Raw genomic sequence first — 21744 nt, forward strand, 5'->3', positions numbered from 1 at the left:
AAATGTGGGGTCTTTTTGACTATGGAACTTAAACCTTGGATGTCTAGGTCTGGGTGTAGGAAATTTTTTGCCATGATGGGGAAAGGGAGTTGGCTGTCTGATTCTCTTAAGAACTTGGGACTCCTGGGTCTGAGAGAAGAGGCTGGGGGTGCAGACTCCTGGGTCTGAGGGAGGAAGGGTCCGGGGGCCTGGACTCCTGGATCCAGAGGAGCTGGGTCCCTCATTCTGGGCTCTCTGATCCCAGACCCCCCTTTAATCATGTGGGGCTCAGGCCTCCGGGACTGCCTAGTTCCCGATGCCAAGCTGCCCCCTAGTGGCCACTGCACTTTTTCCACACACCAGAGGACAAACCAGGCTTGGCAGTTTATTTCTGCTTCACAAACCCCTTCCAGCCCCTGGGGCTCCCTTAGCAGCACATCTTGGTACCCTGTGAGGTGGAAAGAGAGGTGGTTTAGATGGTATCACATCCAGGTGGGGTGGAGTAGGCAGGGCCAAGGGAGGAAACGTGGGCAGGCCAGGGGACTCACCTGGCCTCTGGGCCTGGGCTGCGATCCTGGGCCCCACAAAGGCAGCTGGAAGGGTGACTTTCCCTTTAGGAGTTTCTGCAATGAGGAGAGTTTGAGGGTGGCTGTTGATTTCCTAGGACCAGTGTTTCCTTTCTGCCCCCATGCCCTCTTCCCTCAGACCCAGGAGTCCCGGACCCCGCTGCCCTCTCCACTTACTCTGTGGCTCCCTCCCTGGCCTGGTGCCTGGAGGTGATTTCCCATGGGACTGAGGCCGTAGTCCTCATTCTTGGCAAAGTAAGAGGGGCCCGAAGTCTGGGGAAGGCCTGGAGGGGAGGAGATTAAGAAATTTTACAGCTGAGCTGCAGCTGTGCTTCATTTCACAGGCCTAGACAAGGGTAACACAGTGGTGGCGCGGGGAGGGGTGTCTGGAGGGAGCAGTAGGGCAGGATCTTGTTCCCAGCTCTTGCTCTTTTTCGCCCTAACACCTCTGGCTTGAATAGGAAGAAGTTTTAATTTGTCTACCTGTCCATCTACCCATCCATTCACCCTTTCTTCCTTCCTTTCTTCCTCCCTCTCCATCCCTCCCTCCCTCTTTTCCTTCCTTCTCTTCATTCATTCATTCATTCATTCATCCATTCATCCCACAAACATTTCCAGTGTGTCAGGCACTGTTCTGGGCTCTGAAGAGAGCCATGAATCAGACAGATGAAAATCTTTCTTAAGCAGCTGACAGTCTACTGAGCACGAGGCTTACCATGAGTAATCAGTGTGTGAACAAGGAAATATCCCAGAGAGGATCAGGTGTCCTTCAGAGAACTGAAATAGGCATGGGAGAGTGTATTGGGGGGGTAGTGGCAGCAGCGAGCGGACATGAGGGTAGTGGGGAGTGCAGGCGGAAGATCTCTCGAAGGACAACTGAGCAGAAGCCTGAGTGCAAGAAGGATGTGGGGAGAGGCCCTGTGATGGGAGGGGGGCTTGCTGGCCTGTTAGAACAGTGAGGGGTCCATTGTTGCCAGAAAGGAGTAGGGGGATCGTAGGAGGTCATCGGAGAGATGGGTTCAGATCCTCAGGTTTTATGGGCTGTGGCTTTAATTCTTGGAGCCCTTGGAGCTAGTAGGGGCTCTGAGAGGTCAGGGAGGGGATCTGACTCAGGTTACAGACGCCCAATATTGCTGACTCCATCGAAACCCATGGGGTCCATGCCAAGTTTGTCCCCATTCTCCACATGGAGATACTAAGGATGGGAAGATCCCCTGAGTGATGACGTCACCCCCTAGAGGTAAGTTTCTCAGATGGAGAACAGCAGTGTGTGGGAGGACCATGTGCAAATCATGACCATAGTGACACTGCTCATTAACACAGCCCCATTCGCCCAGTGCCCACAGCAGCCCCACGCGGCAGGGACTGGCATCATACCCATTTTACAGACAAAGGAATCGAGGCCCACAGAAGGCGTGGAGGATGGGCTCTGGAGTCTGGAGCCAGGGGCCTGGGTTCCAGTCCTGACCATCACCTTCGAGCAGGGTGACCTTCGGATCTCTGAGCCTCAGTGTCCCCCTCTGTATAATAGGAATCATAACAGGACCCATCTTATTGGGTTGTCCTGACAATTAAATGTACACATTAAAAAGCAGTGCTGGGTACGGTTCAGGGAATATACTCAATAATAGTGTAATCACTTCACATGGTGACAGATGGCTACTAGACTTATCACATTATAAGGGATATAAATGTCGAATCACTATGTCGTACGCCTAAAACTGATATAATTTGTATGTCAACTATACTGTAATAAAACGTTTTTTTGACAAGCAGTGCCAGGCATCATCCAGGAAGAGTGATGTACACATTAACTATTCTTCCTATGACAGTCATCTTGATGGCAAGTGGGACCCCCAGGGTTGTCTCGCCTGCAGTGTTTTGAAGAATAAAGGAGCAGGAGTTGCCTGGACTTTGAATCAGGAAGAGTTTGGGGAGAAGAGGAAAGGGCATGCTAGCGGAGGGCATAGTCTAGGCAGAGGGGCGACCATGTGGCTGGAGGTGCTTCTCAGCCTGCCGTTCTGGCTGTGTCCCCCTGGTTGTCCTCAGGGAGCCGGCTGAGTGCCTCCTAATGTTTCCATTTGCTTTTGGCTGCAGATCGGGATCTGTTTTTAGCTTCCCTGGCTGGTGTCACCATTCTCCACCCCCCTCCCCTTCCTGCGGGCTCTCTTGTTTGCTGTGGTAGAATAATGTTCCCGGACTTCCTGAGTTGTTTGTTTGAAGACGGCCAGTATTGATTGAATCTTGTGAGTGCTCAGTCTGAGATGCTAACAGAGATCTGTGCTTCCCCAGTGGGCCAGGGTCTCAGAAAATCCTGGGGTGGGAGATGCAACATGGGGAGAGAAAAGAGCAAGGCTGGGGCTTGCTTAGAAAATTAGCAGATTGTTTTTGAGGTCTCGAAGGCCTCCCAACACTGGCTTCTCAGGCTGTGTGGCTTTGGCAGGTGCAGTTACCTCTCTGGGCTTTTTTCCTCTGAAAAATGAGGATAGGAACATTTTTGACTTCATAGCGTTGTTGGGAAGACTCAGTTCAACTTATTTATTCAACACCTATTATTGCGCACCTACTGTGTCAGGCACTGTCCTAGGCTCTGGAGATATAACGACAATAAAGCAAAGTCCTAATCTTCAGGGTGAGAACCTGCTGTTAGTGACAGAAAACAACAAAAACTGTTCCCTCTGCCAGGTGATAAAAAAGACTATGCAAATGCAGCAGGCAGGGGCTTGGAAGGACCGGGGTGCTATTTTTAATAGGGTGGTCAGGGAAGACCTCCTTGAGGAGGGGATGAGAAAATGAGCCTAGAGTAAGGAGATCAAGGTAGAGGGAACAGATTGTGCAAGGGTCCTGGGGCAGGACATGCCTGAGATGCTGTAAGGAGAGCCAGAAAGCCAAGGAGGTGGAATGAGTAAAGAAGAGAACAAGAGAGGAGGCCATAGAAGTGAGGCTGTCCGATCACACAGCACCTTGTAAATGGGAACAGAGAATGAGCATTGAGCCAGACCAGGGACGAACGAGACCCAAGCTGCCCACTTCAGACCAGCACCCCACTCACCATCTTCAGTTGGCCTTTATTTCTCGGACTACTGGGGGACAGATCCTGTGAAGGGGGCAGTGGGGGAGCTGATGGCGTCACCTGGGGAGACAGAGGATGGGGAGAAGGTTGGGAGTTACCATTTTTGTTCTCACCTACATGTCTTTCTGCCTGGCATTTCAGCACCCAGGCACTGTTCTAGATATTGGAGATATAATGGAGAATGAGACAAAGTCCTAACCCTCAGAAGGGTCCCAACTGGAGGGAGCCATAGCCCCAAACCCTTGTGGAAACAAAAATCTAGACCCATAGGACCCCAGAATCCTGTCACCAGCCCTTCCTCCCTCAGGCCCAGGAGCCCAGGCCCCCAGCCCCTCCTCCCTCAGACCCAGGAGCCCAGGCCCCCAGCCCTTCCTCCCCCAGACCCAGGAGCCCAGGCCCCCAGCCCCTCCTCCCTCAGACCCAGGAGCCCAGGCCCCCATCCTCTCCTCCCTCAGGTCCCAGGAATTTTAGTTCCAGCTCTTGTGTGGCCCTCCTTACCCGCCCCGGCTCCTCCTCTCCATCATCCTGGTCATTGCTGTACTCTGGGTCCTCAGCAGTGGCCCTGGCTTCTGCTGGCCTCCCTTGAAATTGGTGGATACTCACAACCTCTCGTCCCTTGATCTCAGTGCGGCAGAAGGGGCAGGTCTGGCTGTCTGAGTGCTGGGAGGGTATGGAAGGAAAGGGTCAGGGTCTCCCTGTTTCCTCCATGTCCCCGGGGACTACAGGGACTTCATATCCAACAGAGTGATGTGGGGAGGACAGACAGGGAGGGCAATGGGGGGAGAGAGTCATGAAGAGAGGGAGTTGGGGCGAGAGATGCAGGACAGAAAGGGAATTGGACCAGAGCCCCAGGCCAGGAGGGCGTACAAATGGGGAGCCCAGTGGAACCATGGTGTCGTTGGGTCTAGATAGTACCGGCTAAGAATGCCTGAGGCACTTGCCTAAGCCCCCACAGACAACACCCCGACCCCCGCCACTACAGGGGCCAGTGTCTGGACCAGCCCTTGTGGTTCTTATTATGATCTCAGGATGCACCTCGGCAAAAGCCATCAGGGAATTATGAAGAACAAGATTTATCACTCATAGGTCCTGGAGGATACCTGGCACGCAAGAGGGCCATACAGTGAGGTCGCAGGTAGAGAGAGAGGGAGGATGCATGGACCTAGGGCTCTGCCTTTATTAGGGGCCAAGTGGGGTGCTTAGGGTTTTGTGGGTTCACTCCTTATTGGTGAATTTGAAGTACAGGAGTGGGAATTAGGGTGCAGGAATTAGGGTGGGGTCACTCCAGCTGTCAGTTATCTGGGTTACCCAGAGCTTTCTAAAGGGGAACTTCATGGGTGGGGGCATCCTGGTTCCTTATCTACCGTGTTTTCTCAAAAATAAGACCTAGCTGGACAATCAGCGCTAATGCATCTTTTGCAGCAAAAATTAATATACCGTAAGACCCGGACTTACATTATATTATGTAAAACCCGGTCTTATATTATAGTAAAATAAGACCGGGTCTTATATTAATTTTTGCTCCAAAAGACGCATTACAGCTGATTGTACGGCTAGGACGCATTTTCCGGGAAACATGGTAGCTGTTTTGCTAGTAGTTATGTCTCACAGCTGGCAATTTGTTTGTTCGAGATGGATGTCTTTGAAATGGATGACTCAGCAATCAAAAGCTTAGTGTCAGGCATTTACATTATAACCAAGAAGCTTAATGTGAGGCACTTACTCTTCACAGGAGTGACAGCTCTCTTTCCCCAGGGACCTTTCCCGAGGGCTTGGGGCTTGGAGCCTCACTGTGGCCCTGGGAGGTCACTACCACCAGCTCCGTTCTCCAAAGTCGGAGGCTAAGGCTCAGAGAGGTGAAGCCACTAGCCTCAGATCTCCCAGGAGCCCTTTCCATGAATAATGTAGCTGGACAAGGAGAAACAGAGGTGACAGACACAGACAGGCAGGCTCCTTTCCTCACTCCTGAGTGACTCTCAGCAAGTCTCTGATCTCCCTGGGCCTCAGTTTCCCCATCTGATTGAGGCATATATGAGAGCCTTTAGGGGAATTTCCCATAGAGAGGGGGACACTGGATGGGAAAGCAAGGAAGGGTGAGACCCACCTGCCAGGTAGCCAGGCAGCGGCTACAGAGCAGGTGCCCGCATGGCTCGATCTTTACGTCCTTGTTGCTCTCAGCGCAGATCTTACAGAGTTCGAACGTGGAGTCCATTGCCCAGTACAGCTGCAGCTGCTCCTGGCAGGTGGGAAAGTAGGAGGACAGGGACGGGTGGTGATGTCAGCCATGGGGTACAAGTCGGTCCACAGGAAGAAAGTCCCAAACATCTGAGCGAGCCCCAAACAAACCCTCTCCCAAGTTCAAAGCCATGTGTCTAGCTGCTTTGCTTCTACGTGTACCCCTTGTTACGAAATTTGTTCTCTGGGGTTGTTTGCTGGAGTTTCCAGGTTTAGCAACTAAAAATACAGGATGCTGTTAAATTTGATTTTCAAACACATGAAGGATACATTTTTAGGTATAAGTATGTCCCAAATATTGCCTGGGATATACTTATATTTAAAAAAAAAATTTTTTTTGGGTTTCTCTTCCACCCATAGGGCGACTGTGAAGACTAAGGTACAGGGGCTGTCACTGGTGAATGCTCAGGTGCATTTGCTGTTCTGATGATCTTAGAAGTATCATTTCCTGGTTTAATCCCCACGAAAACCCCTGGGTAGGAGGCAGAAGCTGTATTTTCCAGAGGAGGAACAGAGGCTCAGAAAGGCCAAGTGATTTACCTCAGGTCACATAGCCGCAAGCCAGCCCAAACACCCAAGGCCTCTGGGATTCCAGGGCCCAACTGCTGAGCCAAGTGTGGTATTGAGTGAGGGCAGCAAGCAAGGACGGGGGCGGCGGGGGGGATGGTAGGTAGAGGCGGGCACAGGCCTGGGCTTCACCTCTGACACGTGGATGCACTGACGAGGTTCCATCTGGCAGAGTTCCGTCAGGTCTGGGTTGTGGTTCTTCCCATCTGGGTAGAGGTAGCTGCGGGAGGGAAGAGAGGGGGTACTGAGAGGCTGTCCAGTCTATCCTCATAGACTAACATGGACTCTCCCACCCCTGCTACAGGGCCCAGAGCTCTTGGATGACCTTTTGCCCCAAATCTCTTGTTGGCCTGGAGATATTTTTCCTCCTCTCTCATCAAATTGGCACCTCCAGGGCAAGCCCTGGCCCCTCCGAACCCCAGGGCAGGGCCGTGTCCCCCCAGGCCTCCATAGACGGGCACACATAACCTAAGTGACTCAAATTCTGGGAACACGGTTAAGATGAATGGGAACCAGGAAACTGATCAAAATCCAGGCCTTGCCCTCCCTAAGTGTCAACCATCCTAGAGTGTTCAGGCCCAAGCATAACAGCATCGCATAGTAACAGATTGCTGGGGTGACCAAATCCTAGTTTTAAACTAGCAGGGCTAGAAGGACCCTTCTAGACCGTCTACAGTACTTCTCGCTTCACAGCTCGTGACTGAGGCCCAGTGTGGGAGAGGTGACCACCCAGTGTCACTCAATGAGGCCCGGAGGGACGCAGACCAGGGTTGTGGGTCCAAGCACCAGGCTCCAGGGCAGCTCAGAAGGTGGCTCTGCACCCTCTGGGTCTTCCATCCAGGTCATAACTGCACCTTCAGACCAACAGCTGGGTCAAAAGTCCCCTAAGGCTGGTGGCTTTGCCTGGCCTGGGCCCCAATGCAGCTCTCCCACAAACATACTGTGTGACCCGGGCTGGGCAATTTTACCTCTCTGGCCTCAGTTTTCCCTTCTGTAAAGTGGACATAATCACACCTATGGCAAAGATGGGTAGTAGGATTAACTAAGACAGTGCTAATAAAACATGCAGCACCCCTCTCCACAGGTAAACGTCTAAAAAGAGGGAACTGCTATGATCAACTTCAGACCCAGAAAGATGGCTCACTGTGGGGTAGAAAGAACTGGTGTTCCTTCCCCTCTTTCAGGGCTTTCATTTTTCCCATCTATGAAATGGTGTGTGTGTGTGTGTGTATGTGTGTGTATGTGTGTGTGTGTGTGTGTGTGTAAGGCAGGGGGCGTTAAACCAGACTGATGGTGTTCATACTATTTTAACTCTGGAATCCTCTTCTCCAATGATATCTGACCTGGAACTCAGAACAGTACAGTGGGGAAGGACCTGTATTCTGAGCCTGGCTGCCTGGCTTCAAATACCAACTCGCTAGCTCAGTGACGGTGTGACCTGGGCAGGCTCTGTCTCTCTGTGCCTCAGTTGTAAAATAGGGACATCATATGTGTGCGTATGTACAAATAAATTTTAGCGCGTAGGCAAATTTGCATGAATATAATTTGCCTCCACGCTAAAATTTATTTGTAACCCCTACATCAATACCCGTGGCTTGTGCATTCAGGAACGAGCACACAGCAGTAAAAAATTTGAGTCGCCCAACAGGCATGCCCCAGGTAAGGCGGAACAAGGCAACACTTGGCCATCTTGTAAACCAGTGTCCTTTCGCTGTCTATTTAGTGTCACATTTCTTGTATTTTTGTGCTTTTTCTTGGTGAGTTTTCTGTTTACAATGCCCGCTAGGCTTTGTGCTGAAATGCTGTTTAGCGTTGCTAAGCACAAGGCTTCGATGTGCCTTAGGGAGAAAACATATGAGTTAGATAAGCTTCGTTCAGGCCCAAGTTATAGTGCTGTTGGCTGTATGTTCAAAGTTAATGAATCAACAACATATATTAGATAAGGTGTTTTTAAACAGAAACATTCACAAAGGTTATGTAGTGACTGGTTGACAAAAATGTGACCAGTCTTGCCAGAACCTAAACCCGTATTTTCCTTAGGAGCAATGGCTCAGTATTTACCAATTCAGGGTTCGCTGTGACTTTATAGAACACAATGATCAGAAATAATGAGAATCAACTGCATATCATCTGTTTATCTCGTCTAGATGGAAAACCACCAATCTAGCTGTTTGCCCAGTTCTCTTCCTGCTCTAACAGTCTGGATTCTACAACAGGGTATGGATATCTAGAAGCCAAAGCTCTGAGCGCAATTCCAAAGAGTGGAGACACAGAGGTTATGCCAAATTCCCCACACCCTTTTTGGAGCTGGGCTAGCTAGCTCACATGGCGGCTTTGTGGACAAGAAAAGTGGTGACCACTCCCTCCCCTTCCCACCTCTTCCTCAAGACCCTTGTCTGCCACCTGCTGGAACACTGTAGTATTGCAAGTTTATGATGTCTGCTGTGTGAATTGTGTGCCCTCAGCCGTGGTGATTTTGGGCAGTGCTCCACGCGCACAGCCTTTTGAGGTACATTCTGCTGATACCCGCCCCTGCCAGGATGGGGACTCACAAGCCTTCCTTTTGTCCTTCCAGGAGCGCCTTGAACAGGGGTTTATTGAGAGGGATGGTCTGAAGGATGCTGCCATCTGAGCTCACGTATCCGATAGCCCACTGCCCCAGGCGAGTGCAACTGGGCCGGAAGATGTAGCTGGAGGAAGAGGCAGATAGGGGAGAGAGTGGTCACCACTGTCCCTTCTGGGACTCCCAGCCCTTCACACTGTTGGGGATCCAGGTGTCCTCACCCCCTTACACACAGCTTCCCACGTTTTAGGCAGTGAGGCATTAGACCCCTGTCTGCCCTACATATACGGGATTACTTATTGCTTCCACCTGCTTCGCTTCTCTTCCTCCTTCACTGGGGTTAGACAAGGCTGATTCTAGCTTTGCCAATCAGTGCATTTCAGGACCACTGACCATAGTGATGGGAGTCAGCCCTGGGACTTTTGCTGGAAGTCCCAGCAAAGTACCCCATTAATACAGAGGTCGCTAAGCTGATAGGGTATACAGCTGGAGGTTCTAGAAACTATTTGCCACCCTGAGGAGAGACCATGTCTGCGAACGGAGCTAACGGAGGAAAGCAGAGATGGGATAAACAGAAACCGATTCCTGACAATAGCATGTGAGCACCTGGATCCAGCTGTGCCTGAAACCTAAAACCTGGTCTTTTCAATTATGGGAATTAATTCATCCCTTTTTCTTTCCCTTTAAACTAGTTTGCAGTGTAACTGGAAAAATGCCAATACGCTTGCTGTCCTGGGGGTCCTACACCCCAGCCCTGCAAAGACTCACGAATCTGACCTCCTATTCCCTTAATCTCTTGGTGTTCCAGGGAGCTCAGCCCCTCAAATCTTGACCCTCTGGGGGACCCGACAGCTCAAAACTCCTGGCTTGACTAATTTCAGGACTCAGGGGTCTGGTTCCCAGTTTCCTACCCCAGGAGGTGGGGGGTCATATTAAAAATATTTACTAGATGGTACAGCATGGGCTCTAACCTATCAGAAATGGGCCTTATCCTGGGACAGGGTCTTCAGGCTTCCTGCCAGACCACGTACTGTCCCTTTAGCTACTGGATTGTAGGAAGGTCCAGGAGGTCCGGGAAGAAGAGGTGGGGTGGCCGAGGGCACTCAGTGTCCCACCTCCACTGTCTGGGGCTCCAGGTACGTCAGCCCTTCAGTTCTTTCTCTGAAGGATGTCTGGGTTTCTACCACCGCCCACCCTGGACCCAGAGCCCTGACGCCCTGGCAGCGTCCTCCCGAGGCTTGGTTCCTTACCTGCCTGGCTTGTCCCTGCAGGCCTGCAGACGTGCTCGGACCTCATCATACGTGAGGAAGGCCATGTACCCCGGGTGGTTGACTGCCAGGAGCTGCCAGTTCTTGAGGAGTGTTGGCCATGGCTGGAGCCGGGTGATGCTTGGGTCAGGGAGGGGCCGAGGAAGCAGCCACCTTCCTAGTGCTTCCCAGGATCCAAGAGCCCAGCCACCTTGCTCACACACACAGGGGGCCTCAGAGCTCTCTCTTTTTTCACAGAAGACTCCAGACGCTTATTCCCCAGGACCCAGGAGTCCAGGTCCCCAATTTCCCACCCATAGACCGAGTCTAGGTCCCCAGTCTTCTCCTGCCTTAGACCTGGGAATCCAGGCCCCCAGCCCCTCCTCCCTCAGAACAAGGAGTCCAGGTCCCTACCTTCTCCTCCCCTTACAACCTGAGTCTGGGCCCCCAACCTCGGCCTTCCCTGACCTGGAAGAGCCTGGTGAAGATATCAAACTCAAAGATGGACACATGACCACTGCATGTGAGGTCAATGGTGGAGCGCAAGGCTTGGGCTGTGGGGCCTGACTCCACAGGGTGGCAGGTGCTCAAGAGAGACTCAAACTCAGGCCAGGGCAGCACACATCTGTGTGGAGAAAGGTGGGGGGATGGAGGTAAGGCCTCTGGGAGCCTAGGAGGGGAACACCTCTATGAAGGAGGCAGCTGGGGGCCTGGACTCCTGGGTCTGGGGGTGGAGGGGGCTGGGGGGCCTGGGCTCCTGGGTCTGAGGGAGGAGGGGCTGGGGGCCTGGGCTCCTGGGTCTGAGGGAGGAGGGGCTGGGGGCCTGGACTCCTAGGTTCCTGGGCAGGGGCAGGATGAGGCTCCAGGAGTACAGGGGCCCTGAGGACAGATGCTCACTCACCGGGATCCACAGTACTCCCTCCAGAAGGTGTGGGCCGGGGCCTTAATGAGCTGGTATGTGTGTCCACAGTACTTTCCCTCGGGAAAAAGTGCGCTCAGCTCCGCATACATGTGGCTGAAGATAAGGGCCAGCTTGGCCAGCTGTCGCCTGTGGAGATAGGGTCTGAGGACATGGCTGGACCCTGGGGCGCCCTCTATGTGGGACACCCACAGGCCCCAGACTCTCTAACGCAGCAGTGCAGGGTAAAGTCTATGCCAACACTGCCTGTTGCAGCCCTGATACTTCTTCTCTCAGAACCTGTTTATTCTTCTGTGAAGGAAAGCAGGTGCTGCCCATATCCTCATCCTTCAGTACACAGGCCCTAATCTCTTCCTGAAGCCCATGGTCTGGAGGAAAAGCCTTGCCTAGTCAGGTGTGGGGATCACTAGTGCTGAGTCATTTAGGGTGGTCTGTATGCAGGTCTCCCTCGGAGCCTTCCTCTTTGTTTGAGCAGCACTGGGGAGCAGGCCCCCATGCTTTCTCCTACCAGCTACCTCCCTGAGATACTGATCAGGATGTGGGCAACAGTGGAGGTTAGCTCTGACACTTAGCTATGTGATTTTTGGAACGTTCCTTTATTTTCCCCCTAAGCCTCATTTTGCTCAACTGTGAAATGGGCATAAGTGCAGGATAAGTATAGCCCCTGCCTCACATGGGGGGTGATGAAGATTCTTATAAGCACATAAAATACCCAGCACACCCAGCATACAGTTGGCACTCAGTGAATGTTAATTATTATTACTGTTCTTCTTATTTATATTAATATCCTTGGACCAGGCCTGCAGGGTTCCTGATACCTTCTATAGGGCCACCCCTGCCAGTTTCTAAGTACCCACCCTTCCCAGAGTCTAATTAATAAGTAGCCACTAATTCACCTTTGGCTGGTCCAAAGTGAGATGTGCTCTAAATGGGAAATCCTCACAAGACTTCAGAAACTTAGTGTAAAAGAAAAAAAAACAAAAAACATTAACGATCTCATTAATCATTGCTTTATATTGCTTACAAGTTGAGGTGATAATATTTTGGATATAGTGAGTTAAAGAAAATGTTATCAAAACTCATTTCACCTGTTAAAAAAATCTTTTTGTAATATGTCTACTAGAAAATGAAAAAATACATGTGTGGCTTGCATTAGGTTTTAATAGAGTGCTGGTCTAGAATCTCCTTCAAATAATTGCTAGGTCCCCGGTGGTTCTAGAATATCCACTTAGATTCTCACTAAACACCTAAGCTTCTTAGTTTCTAGAACCCACTGAATCTAGAACAGTGGTTCTCAGAGGAGTTATACTACCCTTCTAAGGAGCATCTTAGAAGCTCCTTAGCTTCTGATGAGAAATTTACTCATAGTGATTGGGCCGTGGGAAGGCTAGAACATGGGGGGACAATCCCCTCCAGCAAGATTTGTCCACATCCACTCAACTTTCCAATGTCCCACCAAATATTCATGAAGGTGGAAAATCCATTTTTGATTATTTCAGCCTGGAACCCACTTCTGTTTTCCAAAAGCATTTTTGCACATTTTAAATTTATATGAGTTTTACAGAAACTCAACTCTCCTATATATCAAGGGAAGACTGATTCAGCAACGGTTCTCCCTACAGGTGCGCAAGTGTCTGACTCATCAGCTTTGACTTGCAGAATAATTGTGATTGTGACTTAGCATTTCCATTCAAAATCTAGGTAGTTTTATTACGAAGATCATTCCCTTATAATACAGTTTGGGCATTACAGTGATTGAAAAAAATATGAGTAGGTAGGTTATTTACATTAGGCATTTCATTTCAGGATTAATTTTAGGAGACACTACAAAATATTTGCTGTAAAGAAGGGGCACCTGGTGTGACTGGGTTGAAAGCCACTGGTCCAGATCTTACTGTGGGCTCTAGGCCTCCAGCCTCCTTGTCTGCCTCTGTCACTCATCAGCCCCTTCCCCAGAGTTCAGCACCAGAGCAGACACCCTGCAAACAAACCCTACTGACATCTGAGCAAGCTGTTTCTCAGGAACTCAAGACCAGGAGGACCTTGTGAGTTCCCCAGGCAGGCATCGTGATGGAGATGTCAATACACCCCTCCTCTTGCAGGAAGCTCTCTGGGGTCCTCACATGCTCAGGGTGTGTGTCTAAGGCATCTGGGAGAGTGCAGCAGTGGGAAGCAGCCTGCTGAGTGGCCAACAAAGAGGGGAAATGGGGGCCTGCGGGCATAGGTGTGTGTTCAAGGAAGGAGAGGACTACATGGCATAGTTTCCCAGGTTCCCTCAGGGAGAAGGGGTTGGGATCTGGACTACTGGGTCCTGAGAAAGCAGTGAGCTGGGGCCTAGACTCCTGGGTCTGAGGGAGGAGGGGTTGGGAGCATGACCTGGGCCTCCTTCATGATCCCACCTTTTTTCTGAGCAAAAGCATCAGCTCACCTGAGTAAGGAGCCCTCCCGGAAGAGCTCGTCGTTGGCACTCCTTCGGCCCGGCGGTGGGAGCAGTGCCGCCACCTGCCTGCTCTTGGCCTCCAGGTTGGCAAGATAGATTAACAGAAAGTCCCCGGCACCCCCGGAAGCCTCGGGAACGCCTCCGCTGGCCGCCCGCCGGGCGTGGGCCACCTCTCGCAGCAGCTGCGCGGTGCGGGGCAGCAGATCTCGCAGCGAAGGGGGACTAGAGGTGAGGCGGGGGTCTCCGCATTGCTCCTCCAGGCGCTGCAGTAGCCTCACCGCCCGGCCGAGCGCGCGGAGCTCTCCCCCCTGCCACCCTCGCGAGGCTGCCGCCGCAGCCATCGGTCCCTCGGGTGCCAGCGGAGGGACGGGTGTGGCGGTGAAAGGCGCGGCCCCGCCCAAGTCAGGTTGGGGGCGGGACAGGGCGCCAGAGGTGAGGCGGGCCATGGAGAATCCTTGAGGGGACAGCAGATAGACCTGTGACCCAAAGAGGGCGGGGCGCCTGGGGCTCCGGGGCCTGGGCCTCCGGTCCCTAGGTTCTCTGGAGATGGAGTTCGAAAGTCTCATCCCCAAAGGACAGTCTGATGGAGTGGCTTCGGGGTAGGGGACGATAGGGGTGATTCCTGGGGGAGTGGGAATTGCGGGTAGGATGCCTGGGCCCCTTTAGGGAGGGGCTGAGGGCTGGGTCCCAAGATTGAAGTGGAGGAGGGGCTGGGGGAAAACCTAGGACTTTTTCTGGGGTTGGGGGTAGGGCTGGGTCCTATCCGGAACCTGCAGGGGGTTGCGGCTAGGACGTAGCACTCCTGGGTCGTGGTGAAAGTTTGATCTTTGGTCGAGACATGGAATTAAAGGTCAGAGAGCTGAACTTTCTAGAAGGAAAGGTCAGGGAGATAGTGTGATTCCTTTGTTCGGAGAAGGAATACACAGCGCTACCAGACTCCTGAGTTTCCTAGGAGCAGGAGGTGGGGGGAGGGTGTCTGAGGGAGCAAGAATTTGGCGACATAGTAATTCCTGGGTCCCTATGAGAGGAGCCTGCGGGAAACTAGGCTGTTGGGCGCAAAGCTGGAGGGGCGTGGTTTCCTCTCCAACTTGCCCTACCTGTAGCTTGTGCCCAGCCTCGCTTGAGCGCTAGGCAGTCACCAGGGGCGCTGTGGGCGGGGCCGCTCGCCTACCCAAGGCACCCAGGCCACGCCCCTGGATCTCCAGGCCACGCCCTAGGGGACCAGGCCAAGTCTGATCACAAATATGTACATTCCTAGAGAATTTCGAATCAGAGAATAATAGTAATAGCTAACATTTGTTGAACACTCTCTGTCGGGCCCTGTATGTCAAGCTACATTTTCTCACTGAATTCTCAAAAACCCTTTGAAGTGTGGGGGGGGAGAGGGTGTAAGATGAGAGCTGAGTCTCCCATCGCACCCCACTCCCCTTCGCAGCCCCCACCCCCATCTCTTAGAACCCGAGAATCCTTAACTTGTGGAATCTTCGATGTTCTATTTCAGACTAAGCGGAAACCTGATCTTTGCTGTCAGGATGGCAAGGTCTGCCTCTCAGCCCCTTGCGTTGCTGCCCCCTCAGAGTCTGTCTCAGTTTCCTCCTCCGGAAAATAGCATGAAAACCCATTGGTCTGGCAAAAATTAAAAATTTTGACTATGCCAAGTGTTGATAATGAGCTGATGGACGTGTAAATGCACAAAATTACATTAGAGAGCAATTTGGCAGGATCCATCAAACCTTTGACAGGGCAAGTCCGTGGCCCTCTACATCCTTCAGAGCTTGGCTTACAAACACTTTGCTCACATCAGGACATTATACACCTGAAACAAATAGTTTCACAGGGTAACCCCTGCCCCAACTATGTGCTCTAATATTTTCTATTCTATTAAATTCCATTTCATTAAAGGGAAAATCGTTTACAACCCACTAAATTGATTTCACAACCCACTAATGGATTTTGTTGGGCAGGTTGAAAAATATTGCCTAAAAAACTCCAAGAGATATGTTCCAAGATGTTAATTGCAGCCTTGTGGGAAATGGAGAAAACTGGAAACAAGGTAGCTGTTTATCACCAGAAGGGATGAATAAATTGCGGTATACTTTCACAAAGGACTCCCACACAGCAGTTCAAATGAATGAATTGGACACACATACCAATAGCATGAATCACAAAAACATACTGATGAGTGTACTGGGTTGAATAGTGCCCCCTCTACCCCCACCCCATTCATGTCCTCAGGAACCTGTGAATGTGACCTTATTTAGAAACAGAGGCTTTGCAGGTGTAACCAAGTTAAGATTAGGTTATACTGAAGTAGAGTGGATCCTAAATCTAATATGACTGGAAATTTGGACACAGACACAGGTACACCCACAGGGAGAAAGCCATGTGATGATGAAGGCAGAGATTGGAGCGATGCATTTATAAGCCAAGGAATGCCAAGGATTGCTGGCAAACACCAGAAGTTGGAAGAAGTAAGGAAGGGTCCTCCCCTAGAGCCATCAGAGGGAGTCCTGCCCTGCCAACACCTTGATTTTGGGTTCCTAGTCTTCAGAAGTGTGAGAGAAAATTTTTTGTTGTTTAAATCACTCAGTTTGTGGTCCTTTGTTGAAGCAAGCCTAGGAAACTAATCCAATGAATTTTTTAAAAAAGCACAGAAGAATTAGCACAGCACAATGTCATTTATACGAAGTTTGAAAGCCTGTAAAACCAATGGTCTGTATTTGGCGATACTTACATATATGGTAATCATATGAAAATCTGTGTGGTAATGCTGAACATTAAATGCAGGATATAGAGAAGGAAAAGGATGTATTCTGAGAAGGATACTAATCTCATTCAATAATATCATTAATGCTTTAATTTTAAAAATCTGGGTCAAATATGGCAAAATGGTTAAGAGTTCATATGGTTGCGAAGTGGATAATAGAAAAAGATACTCAACATCATTATCAGTTAGGGAAATGCAAATCCACAATGAGATCCCACTTCACACCCACCAGGAAGGCTATAACAAAAAAGACAGACAATAATAAGTATTGGAGAGGCTGTGGAGAAATTGGCACCCTCATACACTACTGGTGGGAATGTAAAATGGTACAGCTGCTTTGAAAAATAGTCTGGCGGGGGGTGGGGAGTGGGAGATGAGGGTAAGGAGGATTGAATATATGGTGATGGAAGGAGAACTGACTCTGGGTGATGAACACACAATGGGATTTATAGATGATGTAATACAGAATTGTACACCTGAAATCTATGTAATTTTACTAACAATTGTCACCCCAATAAATTTAATAAAATAAAATTAAAAAAAAAAAAGAAAAGAAAAATAGTCTGGCAGTTCCTCAAAAGGTTACACATAGTTACCATATGACCCAATCGTTCCACTCCAATGTACATATCCCAGATAATTGAAAACATGTATCCACACAAAGATTTGTGAAAACAACCTAAATGTCCATCAACTGATAAATGGATAAATTAAATGCAGCATACCCATACAATGAAGTATTATTCTGCTATTAAAAGGAATGAAATACTGATAACATGCTACAACGTGAATGAACCTCAGAAACATTATGCTAAGTGAAAGAAGCTAGTCACAAAAGACCACATGTTGTATAATTCAATTTATATAAAGTGTCCAGAATAGGCAAATCTACAGAGACAGAAAGTATATTAGGGGTTGTCTAAGGCTGAAGGGGTGTGGGGGTGAAGAAATATTTTTAAATTGATTCTGGTGATGATTGCACAACTCTTTGAATTTACTAAAACCACTGCATTATACACTTCAAATAGCTAAACTTGTGTGTATATGCATTATCTCAATAAAGCTGTTAAAAATTTAAAAAGGGGAGGCCAGACCCTAGGGTAGCCGCAAGAGGGCTCTCTAAGTACAGGCTTACCTCCTCCCTTGGGAACTGAGTTTCTCAGGCCCTGCCCCAGACTCTGGCCACACCCCCAAGTCCCTGGACACACCCCTAGCCTTAACCCTACCTTAAGGCTGGTCACACCCCCGAAGCAGTGTCTGAAGCGGCAAATTTACTCTCCCAACTCCCCAAACTCTGACCACAGATGCATGCACAGACTAGATACTCTCAGAAACACAGTGCCTTAAAACCACGACTTTTCAACCATGACTTTTAATTTGCAATCCTTTTTTTCTTTTCTCAAATCATTTTAACCTTACAGAAGTTGCAAGAGTAAGGCATAAGCTTCTTGTATACCTTTCACCAAGATTCATCAATTCTTAACAATTTTTCAATTTGCTTTATCATTGGCTCTTTCTCTCTTGTCCCTCTCCCCAACCATTTGAGGGTAAGTTTCAGACATTATGCCCCTTTGCCACTGAATACATTGGTGTGTATTTCCATATATAAGAATATTCTCTTACACGGTCACGGTACAGTTATCAAAAGTAGGACATTTAACAGTGGTACAGCACTAGTAACTAACAGTGCAGTCTATATTCAAATCACCAGTTGTCCCCAAACTATCCTTTATAGCAAAACATTTTTTCCAGTCCAGTTTCGAATCCAAGATCATGTGTTGTGTTTCATTCTCATGTCTTTTGAGTTTCCTTCAGTCCGGTACAGTTGCTCAGCCTTTTGTGTTTCCCTGAAGTTGGTGTTTTTGAACATTATAGGCTAGTTCCTTTGTAAGATGTCCCCCTAGATTTGGATTTGTCTGATATTTCCTTGTGATTAGATTCTGGCAGCGGGAGTATTATAGAAGTGATGCTACCATGTTTCCCCGAAAATAAGACCTAGCCAGACCATCAGCTCTAATGCATCTTTTGGAGCAAAAATTAATATAAGACCCAGTCTTATATCAGCATTAGAGTTGATGGTCTGGCTAGGTCTTATTTTCGGGGATACACAGTATATACTTCTCAGTTCGTATCAAAAGATACATGATGTTGGTGGTCCCATTATTGGCGATGAATTCTATCACTTGGTTAAGGTGGATCATAGAATCCCAGACTCATAGATGTACCCGGTCTATTCCCTTTCTGGGCCTTAGTTTCCCCTTCTGTAAAATGGAGGTGTGGCTTACATGAGGGTTTGCAAACACACATAACCAGCAGATGTATTGTTTAGTTTCCATGCTCTTAAAAGTGTTTTTTTTTTTTTTTTTTTTTGGAACAGCGCCAACATTTACGATTTGGCAGATTTCATATATGCACCTGGCAGAGACCTTCTCTGACTGTCTGGGTTTACCCTGGTTGCTGATAACAAGTGAAACTTTGCAACAGGGGCTGAGGCCCCTGAGAAATGCATTGAAAGTATGACTTCTGGCTTTAGAAAGGTAGGACTATCACAGATGAGAACAGTCTTGGTGGCACCAGTTAAGGGATGGGTACTTAATTCTGTGAGGGCTGAGGGGCTGAAGACTCTATATATAGGTCTCCTCCCCCATCCTTGGAGTCTGCCTTTCTCCAGGGAAAGGGGGATGAGTGTGGAAGGACATGCACCCAGTCCCAATGTCAGGAGGCTGAGAGGGGATTTCCACGTGTGGAGAAGCCAGATTCTTTGTTTTAGAGAAGTAACTTACCAAGGTCAGTGGGGTTCAGCTGTTGAACCCAGAGCTAGTTTCTCACACACAAAGAGGCACATCACCCACAGCCTGGACCCACAGGTACAAGGAGACTCCTCACACATACTCTAGGATGATAATGCAAAGACCCTGTGCTAAACACTTGGTACTTACACTCTCATTAAATCATCAACTCATCAACACTGAGAGGTGGATATTAAAACCATTTTACAGATGAGGACACTGAGGCTCAGGGCAATGAAGTCAAATTGCCCAAGGGTCACGTAGCCATTTGGTAGAACCTTGGTGTGACAGATATACTGTTGTCCCTCAGTAACTATTCTCCCCTCTTCCTTTTGTAACAGAATTTTATCTGGGTACATGCTGATGATAAAACTACATTTCCCAGCCTCCTTTGTGATAGATATGGCCACATGACTAAATTCTAGCCAATAAAATGTGATGTATATGCCTTCTGGGTTGTAGCCTTAAAGGGGAATATGTGTGACTTTCTTTTTTCTTCTTCCCAATGGTTGGCATGTGGATGTGATGGTCGGAGCTGGAACAGCCATCTTGCACCACATAGCAGAAGTGTGAAGTGAAGGCAGCAGAGCAACAAGGTAGGAGCATGGGTCTTTGACCTTCTCAAGCTACTATTTTTGGCCTGGGTGTTAATTAGGCCTTTACATGAGAGAAAAATAGACTTTCATCTCATTTAAGTCACTATATTTTTCAGTTTTTGTTATGACAGTAGGATAAAAAGTCTGACTGACATACATATCTAGGCTGGGCCCTCATTATCCCTTTTTTCCATCAGAACAAAGAATAGTTTCTATCATCTCTACTTTTTTTTGTTTGTGTCATCAAAAACAATTCCCAGATGACAACAGCAGCAATTCCCATGTATCGAGTTCTTTCTGAGCACCATGTCCTGTTATAAGCACTGTACAGAATTCATTCATGTTTAATCTTCACAACAACCCTGTGAGGTAGACGCTATTATTGTGCTTCATTTTTACAGATGAGGAAACTGAGCCTCAGGACTGTGAAGTCACTTGATCAAAGTCGCACAGCTAGGAAAGAGAAGGGCAGGATTCAAACTCAGTTCTGATTCCAGGGCCTGTGCTCTCAATGACACATCCACCTGTTATTTACACCCTTTCCAGTAGCACACACGTGTGCACATACTTGCACCTTCACGTGCACTGAAAATAGACACAACCTTCCTCTGAGGCAAGAGGGCCCAGCGATTATGAGCATGGATTTTGGAGGTAGCAGACGTGGGCTTGCACAGCCAATTCGCTCTCCCTGAGCCTCAGTTTTCTCATTTGGAATATGGGCACTATCATGGTCAATCAATGGCTGCTAACATTTGTGTTTCTGTTCATGTCCTCAAATTGATCACACTATGTGACGGGACCAGATGCAGCCACAAAGCATCACAGACACTATAATACAATGGGGAGTGATCAAGGCTCAATCATTCTACCATCACTTCTCAAGGGTCTGCTTCATGCCAGGCAGTGTGCTGGCTGCTGTGGGCAGGGCGGCAGCAGCAGCGAAGAAGGCCCTGCACCGTCTTCCCAGAGCTCAGGGTCTGCTGGAGAGCCAGACATTGCACGTGACCTTACACTTGTAAGGGATTACCACATGGGAAGTTCTCATGCACAGCTGCTTGCAGGGCCCAACAGTCACCCTCTGTAGTGGGTTGAATGGTGGCCCCCAACAAAGATATGTCCCCAGAACATGTGAATGTGATCTTATTTGGCAAAAGCATCTTTGCAGATGTAATTAAGGTAAGGATCTTGAGATGGGGTTATCTGGAATTACTCAAGTGGGCCCTAAATCCAAGGACAACTGTCCTTACAAGAAACAGAAAAGAAGATACACACACAGAGGAGAAGGCCATGTGAAGATGAAGGCAGAGGTTACGGTGATGCGGCCACAAGCCCAGGAACAGCTGGAGCCCCCAGAAGCAGGGAGAGACAAAGAAGGATCTTCCCCCTAGAACCTTTGGAGAGAGTATGGCCCTGCCTACATCTTGATTTTGGACTCATGGACTCCAGAAATGCGAGAGAATAAATTTATGTTTTAAGTTCATGGTCATTTGTTACAGTAACCACAGGAAACCAGTATACCTTCCGAGTCAGGCAGCTCTAGGGAGCTGGGTAGCCCAGAGGCAAGGTCAGAAACACAGGCACATGGTCACAAATACACACACAGATGCATGGCCACCTAAGTCAGGAGGGCCAGGTGAATACAGGATACCCAGTCAGAGCTGATCTGGAAGTGGATGTGCATGGATGTGTGTGTGATACACACCTAGCCATGCATGGAACCGAACAGTACCCCTCAGTAAGATATTAAGGCAGTTCGCCCCACAGATACAACACGTGATGGAGTCATGGCAGCAGAAATGTTTATAATCATCAAGACATACAAAGACCCAGGGGCCCAGGGAGGCCCCCAGTCTAAAGAAAGCAAATAAATACTCGCTGTCTCTCAAATACTCACCATCACTCAGAAACATACAAACACATGGTTACTCATGAAGACCAATACAATGGGACCAAGGCTGTCATCTTCTCCCAAAGGACACTTTCTTCAAGGCTCGGGGCAGTGA

General features: G+C 49.1%; 1 protein-coding gene across 2 annotated transcripts; it reads right to left on the reverse strand.

The window, feature by feature from the left end:
• Nucleotides 1-351: 351 nt before the first annotated feature.
• Nucleotides 352-14171, reverse strand: CBLC (Cbl proto-oncogene C). 2 transcript variants are annotated; one of them, XM_074314165.2, is made up of 13 exons: nt 13578-14171; nt 11132-11278; nt 10699-10855; nt 10234-10355; nt 8973-9110; nt 6553-6640; nt 5723-5854; nt 4117-4278; nt 3598-3678; nt 1923-2065; nt 723-829; nt 528-602; nt 352-427 (listed from the first exon to the last, which is right to left on the reverse strand). In XM_074314165.2, the coding sequence occupies exons 1-10, from the start codon at nt 14153-14155 to the stop codon at nt 1928-1930; spliced, it is 1743 nt and encodes a 580-aa protein (XP_074170266.2). In that variant the 5' UTR covers nt 14156-14171; the 3' UTR covers nt 352-427; nt 528-602; nt 723-829; nt 1923-1927. The 2 variants fall into 2 exon arrangements, with proteins under 2 accessions (XP_074170266.2, XP_019610372.3); XM_019754813.3 differs by lacking the exon at nt 1923-2065 and having other exon boundaries at nt 13578-14165.
• Between the last annotated feature and the right edge of the window lie 7573 nt (nt 14172-21744).

Source organism: Rhinolophus sinicus, chromosome 8 (genome assembly GCF_057876585.1).
Source record: "Rhinolophus sinicus isolate RSI-liver-muscle chromosome 8, RSI-T2T, whole genome shotgun sequence".
Lineage (NCBI taxonomy): Eukaryota > Metazoa > Chordata > Mammalia > Chiroptera > Rhinolophidae > Rhinolophus > Rhinolophus sinicus.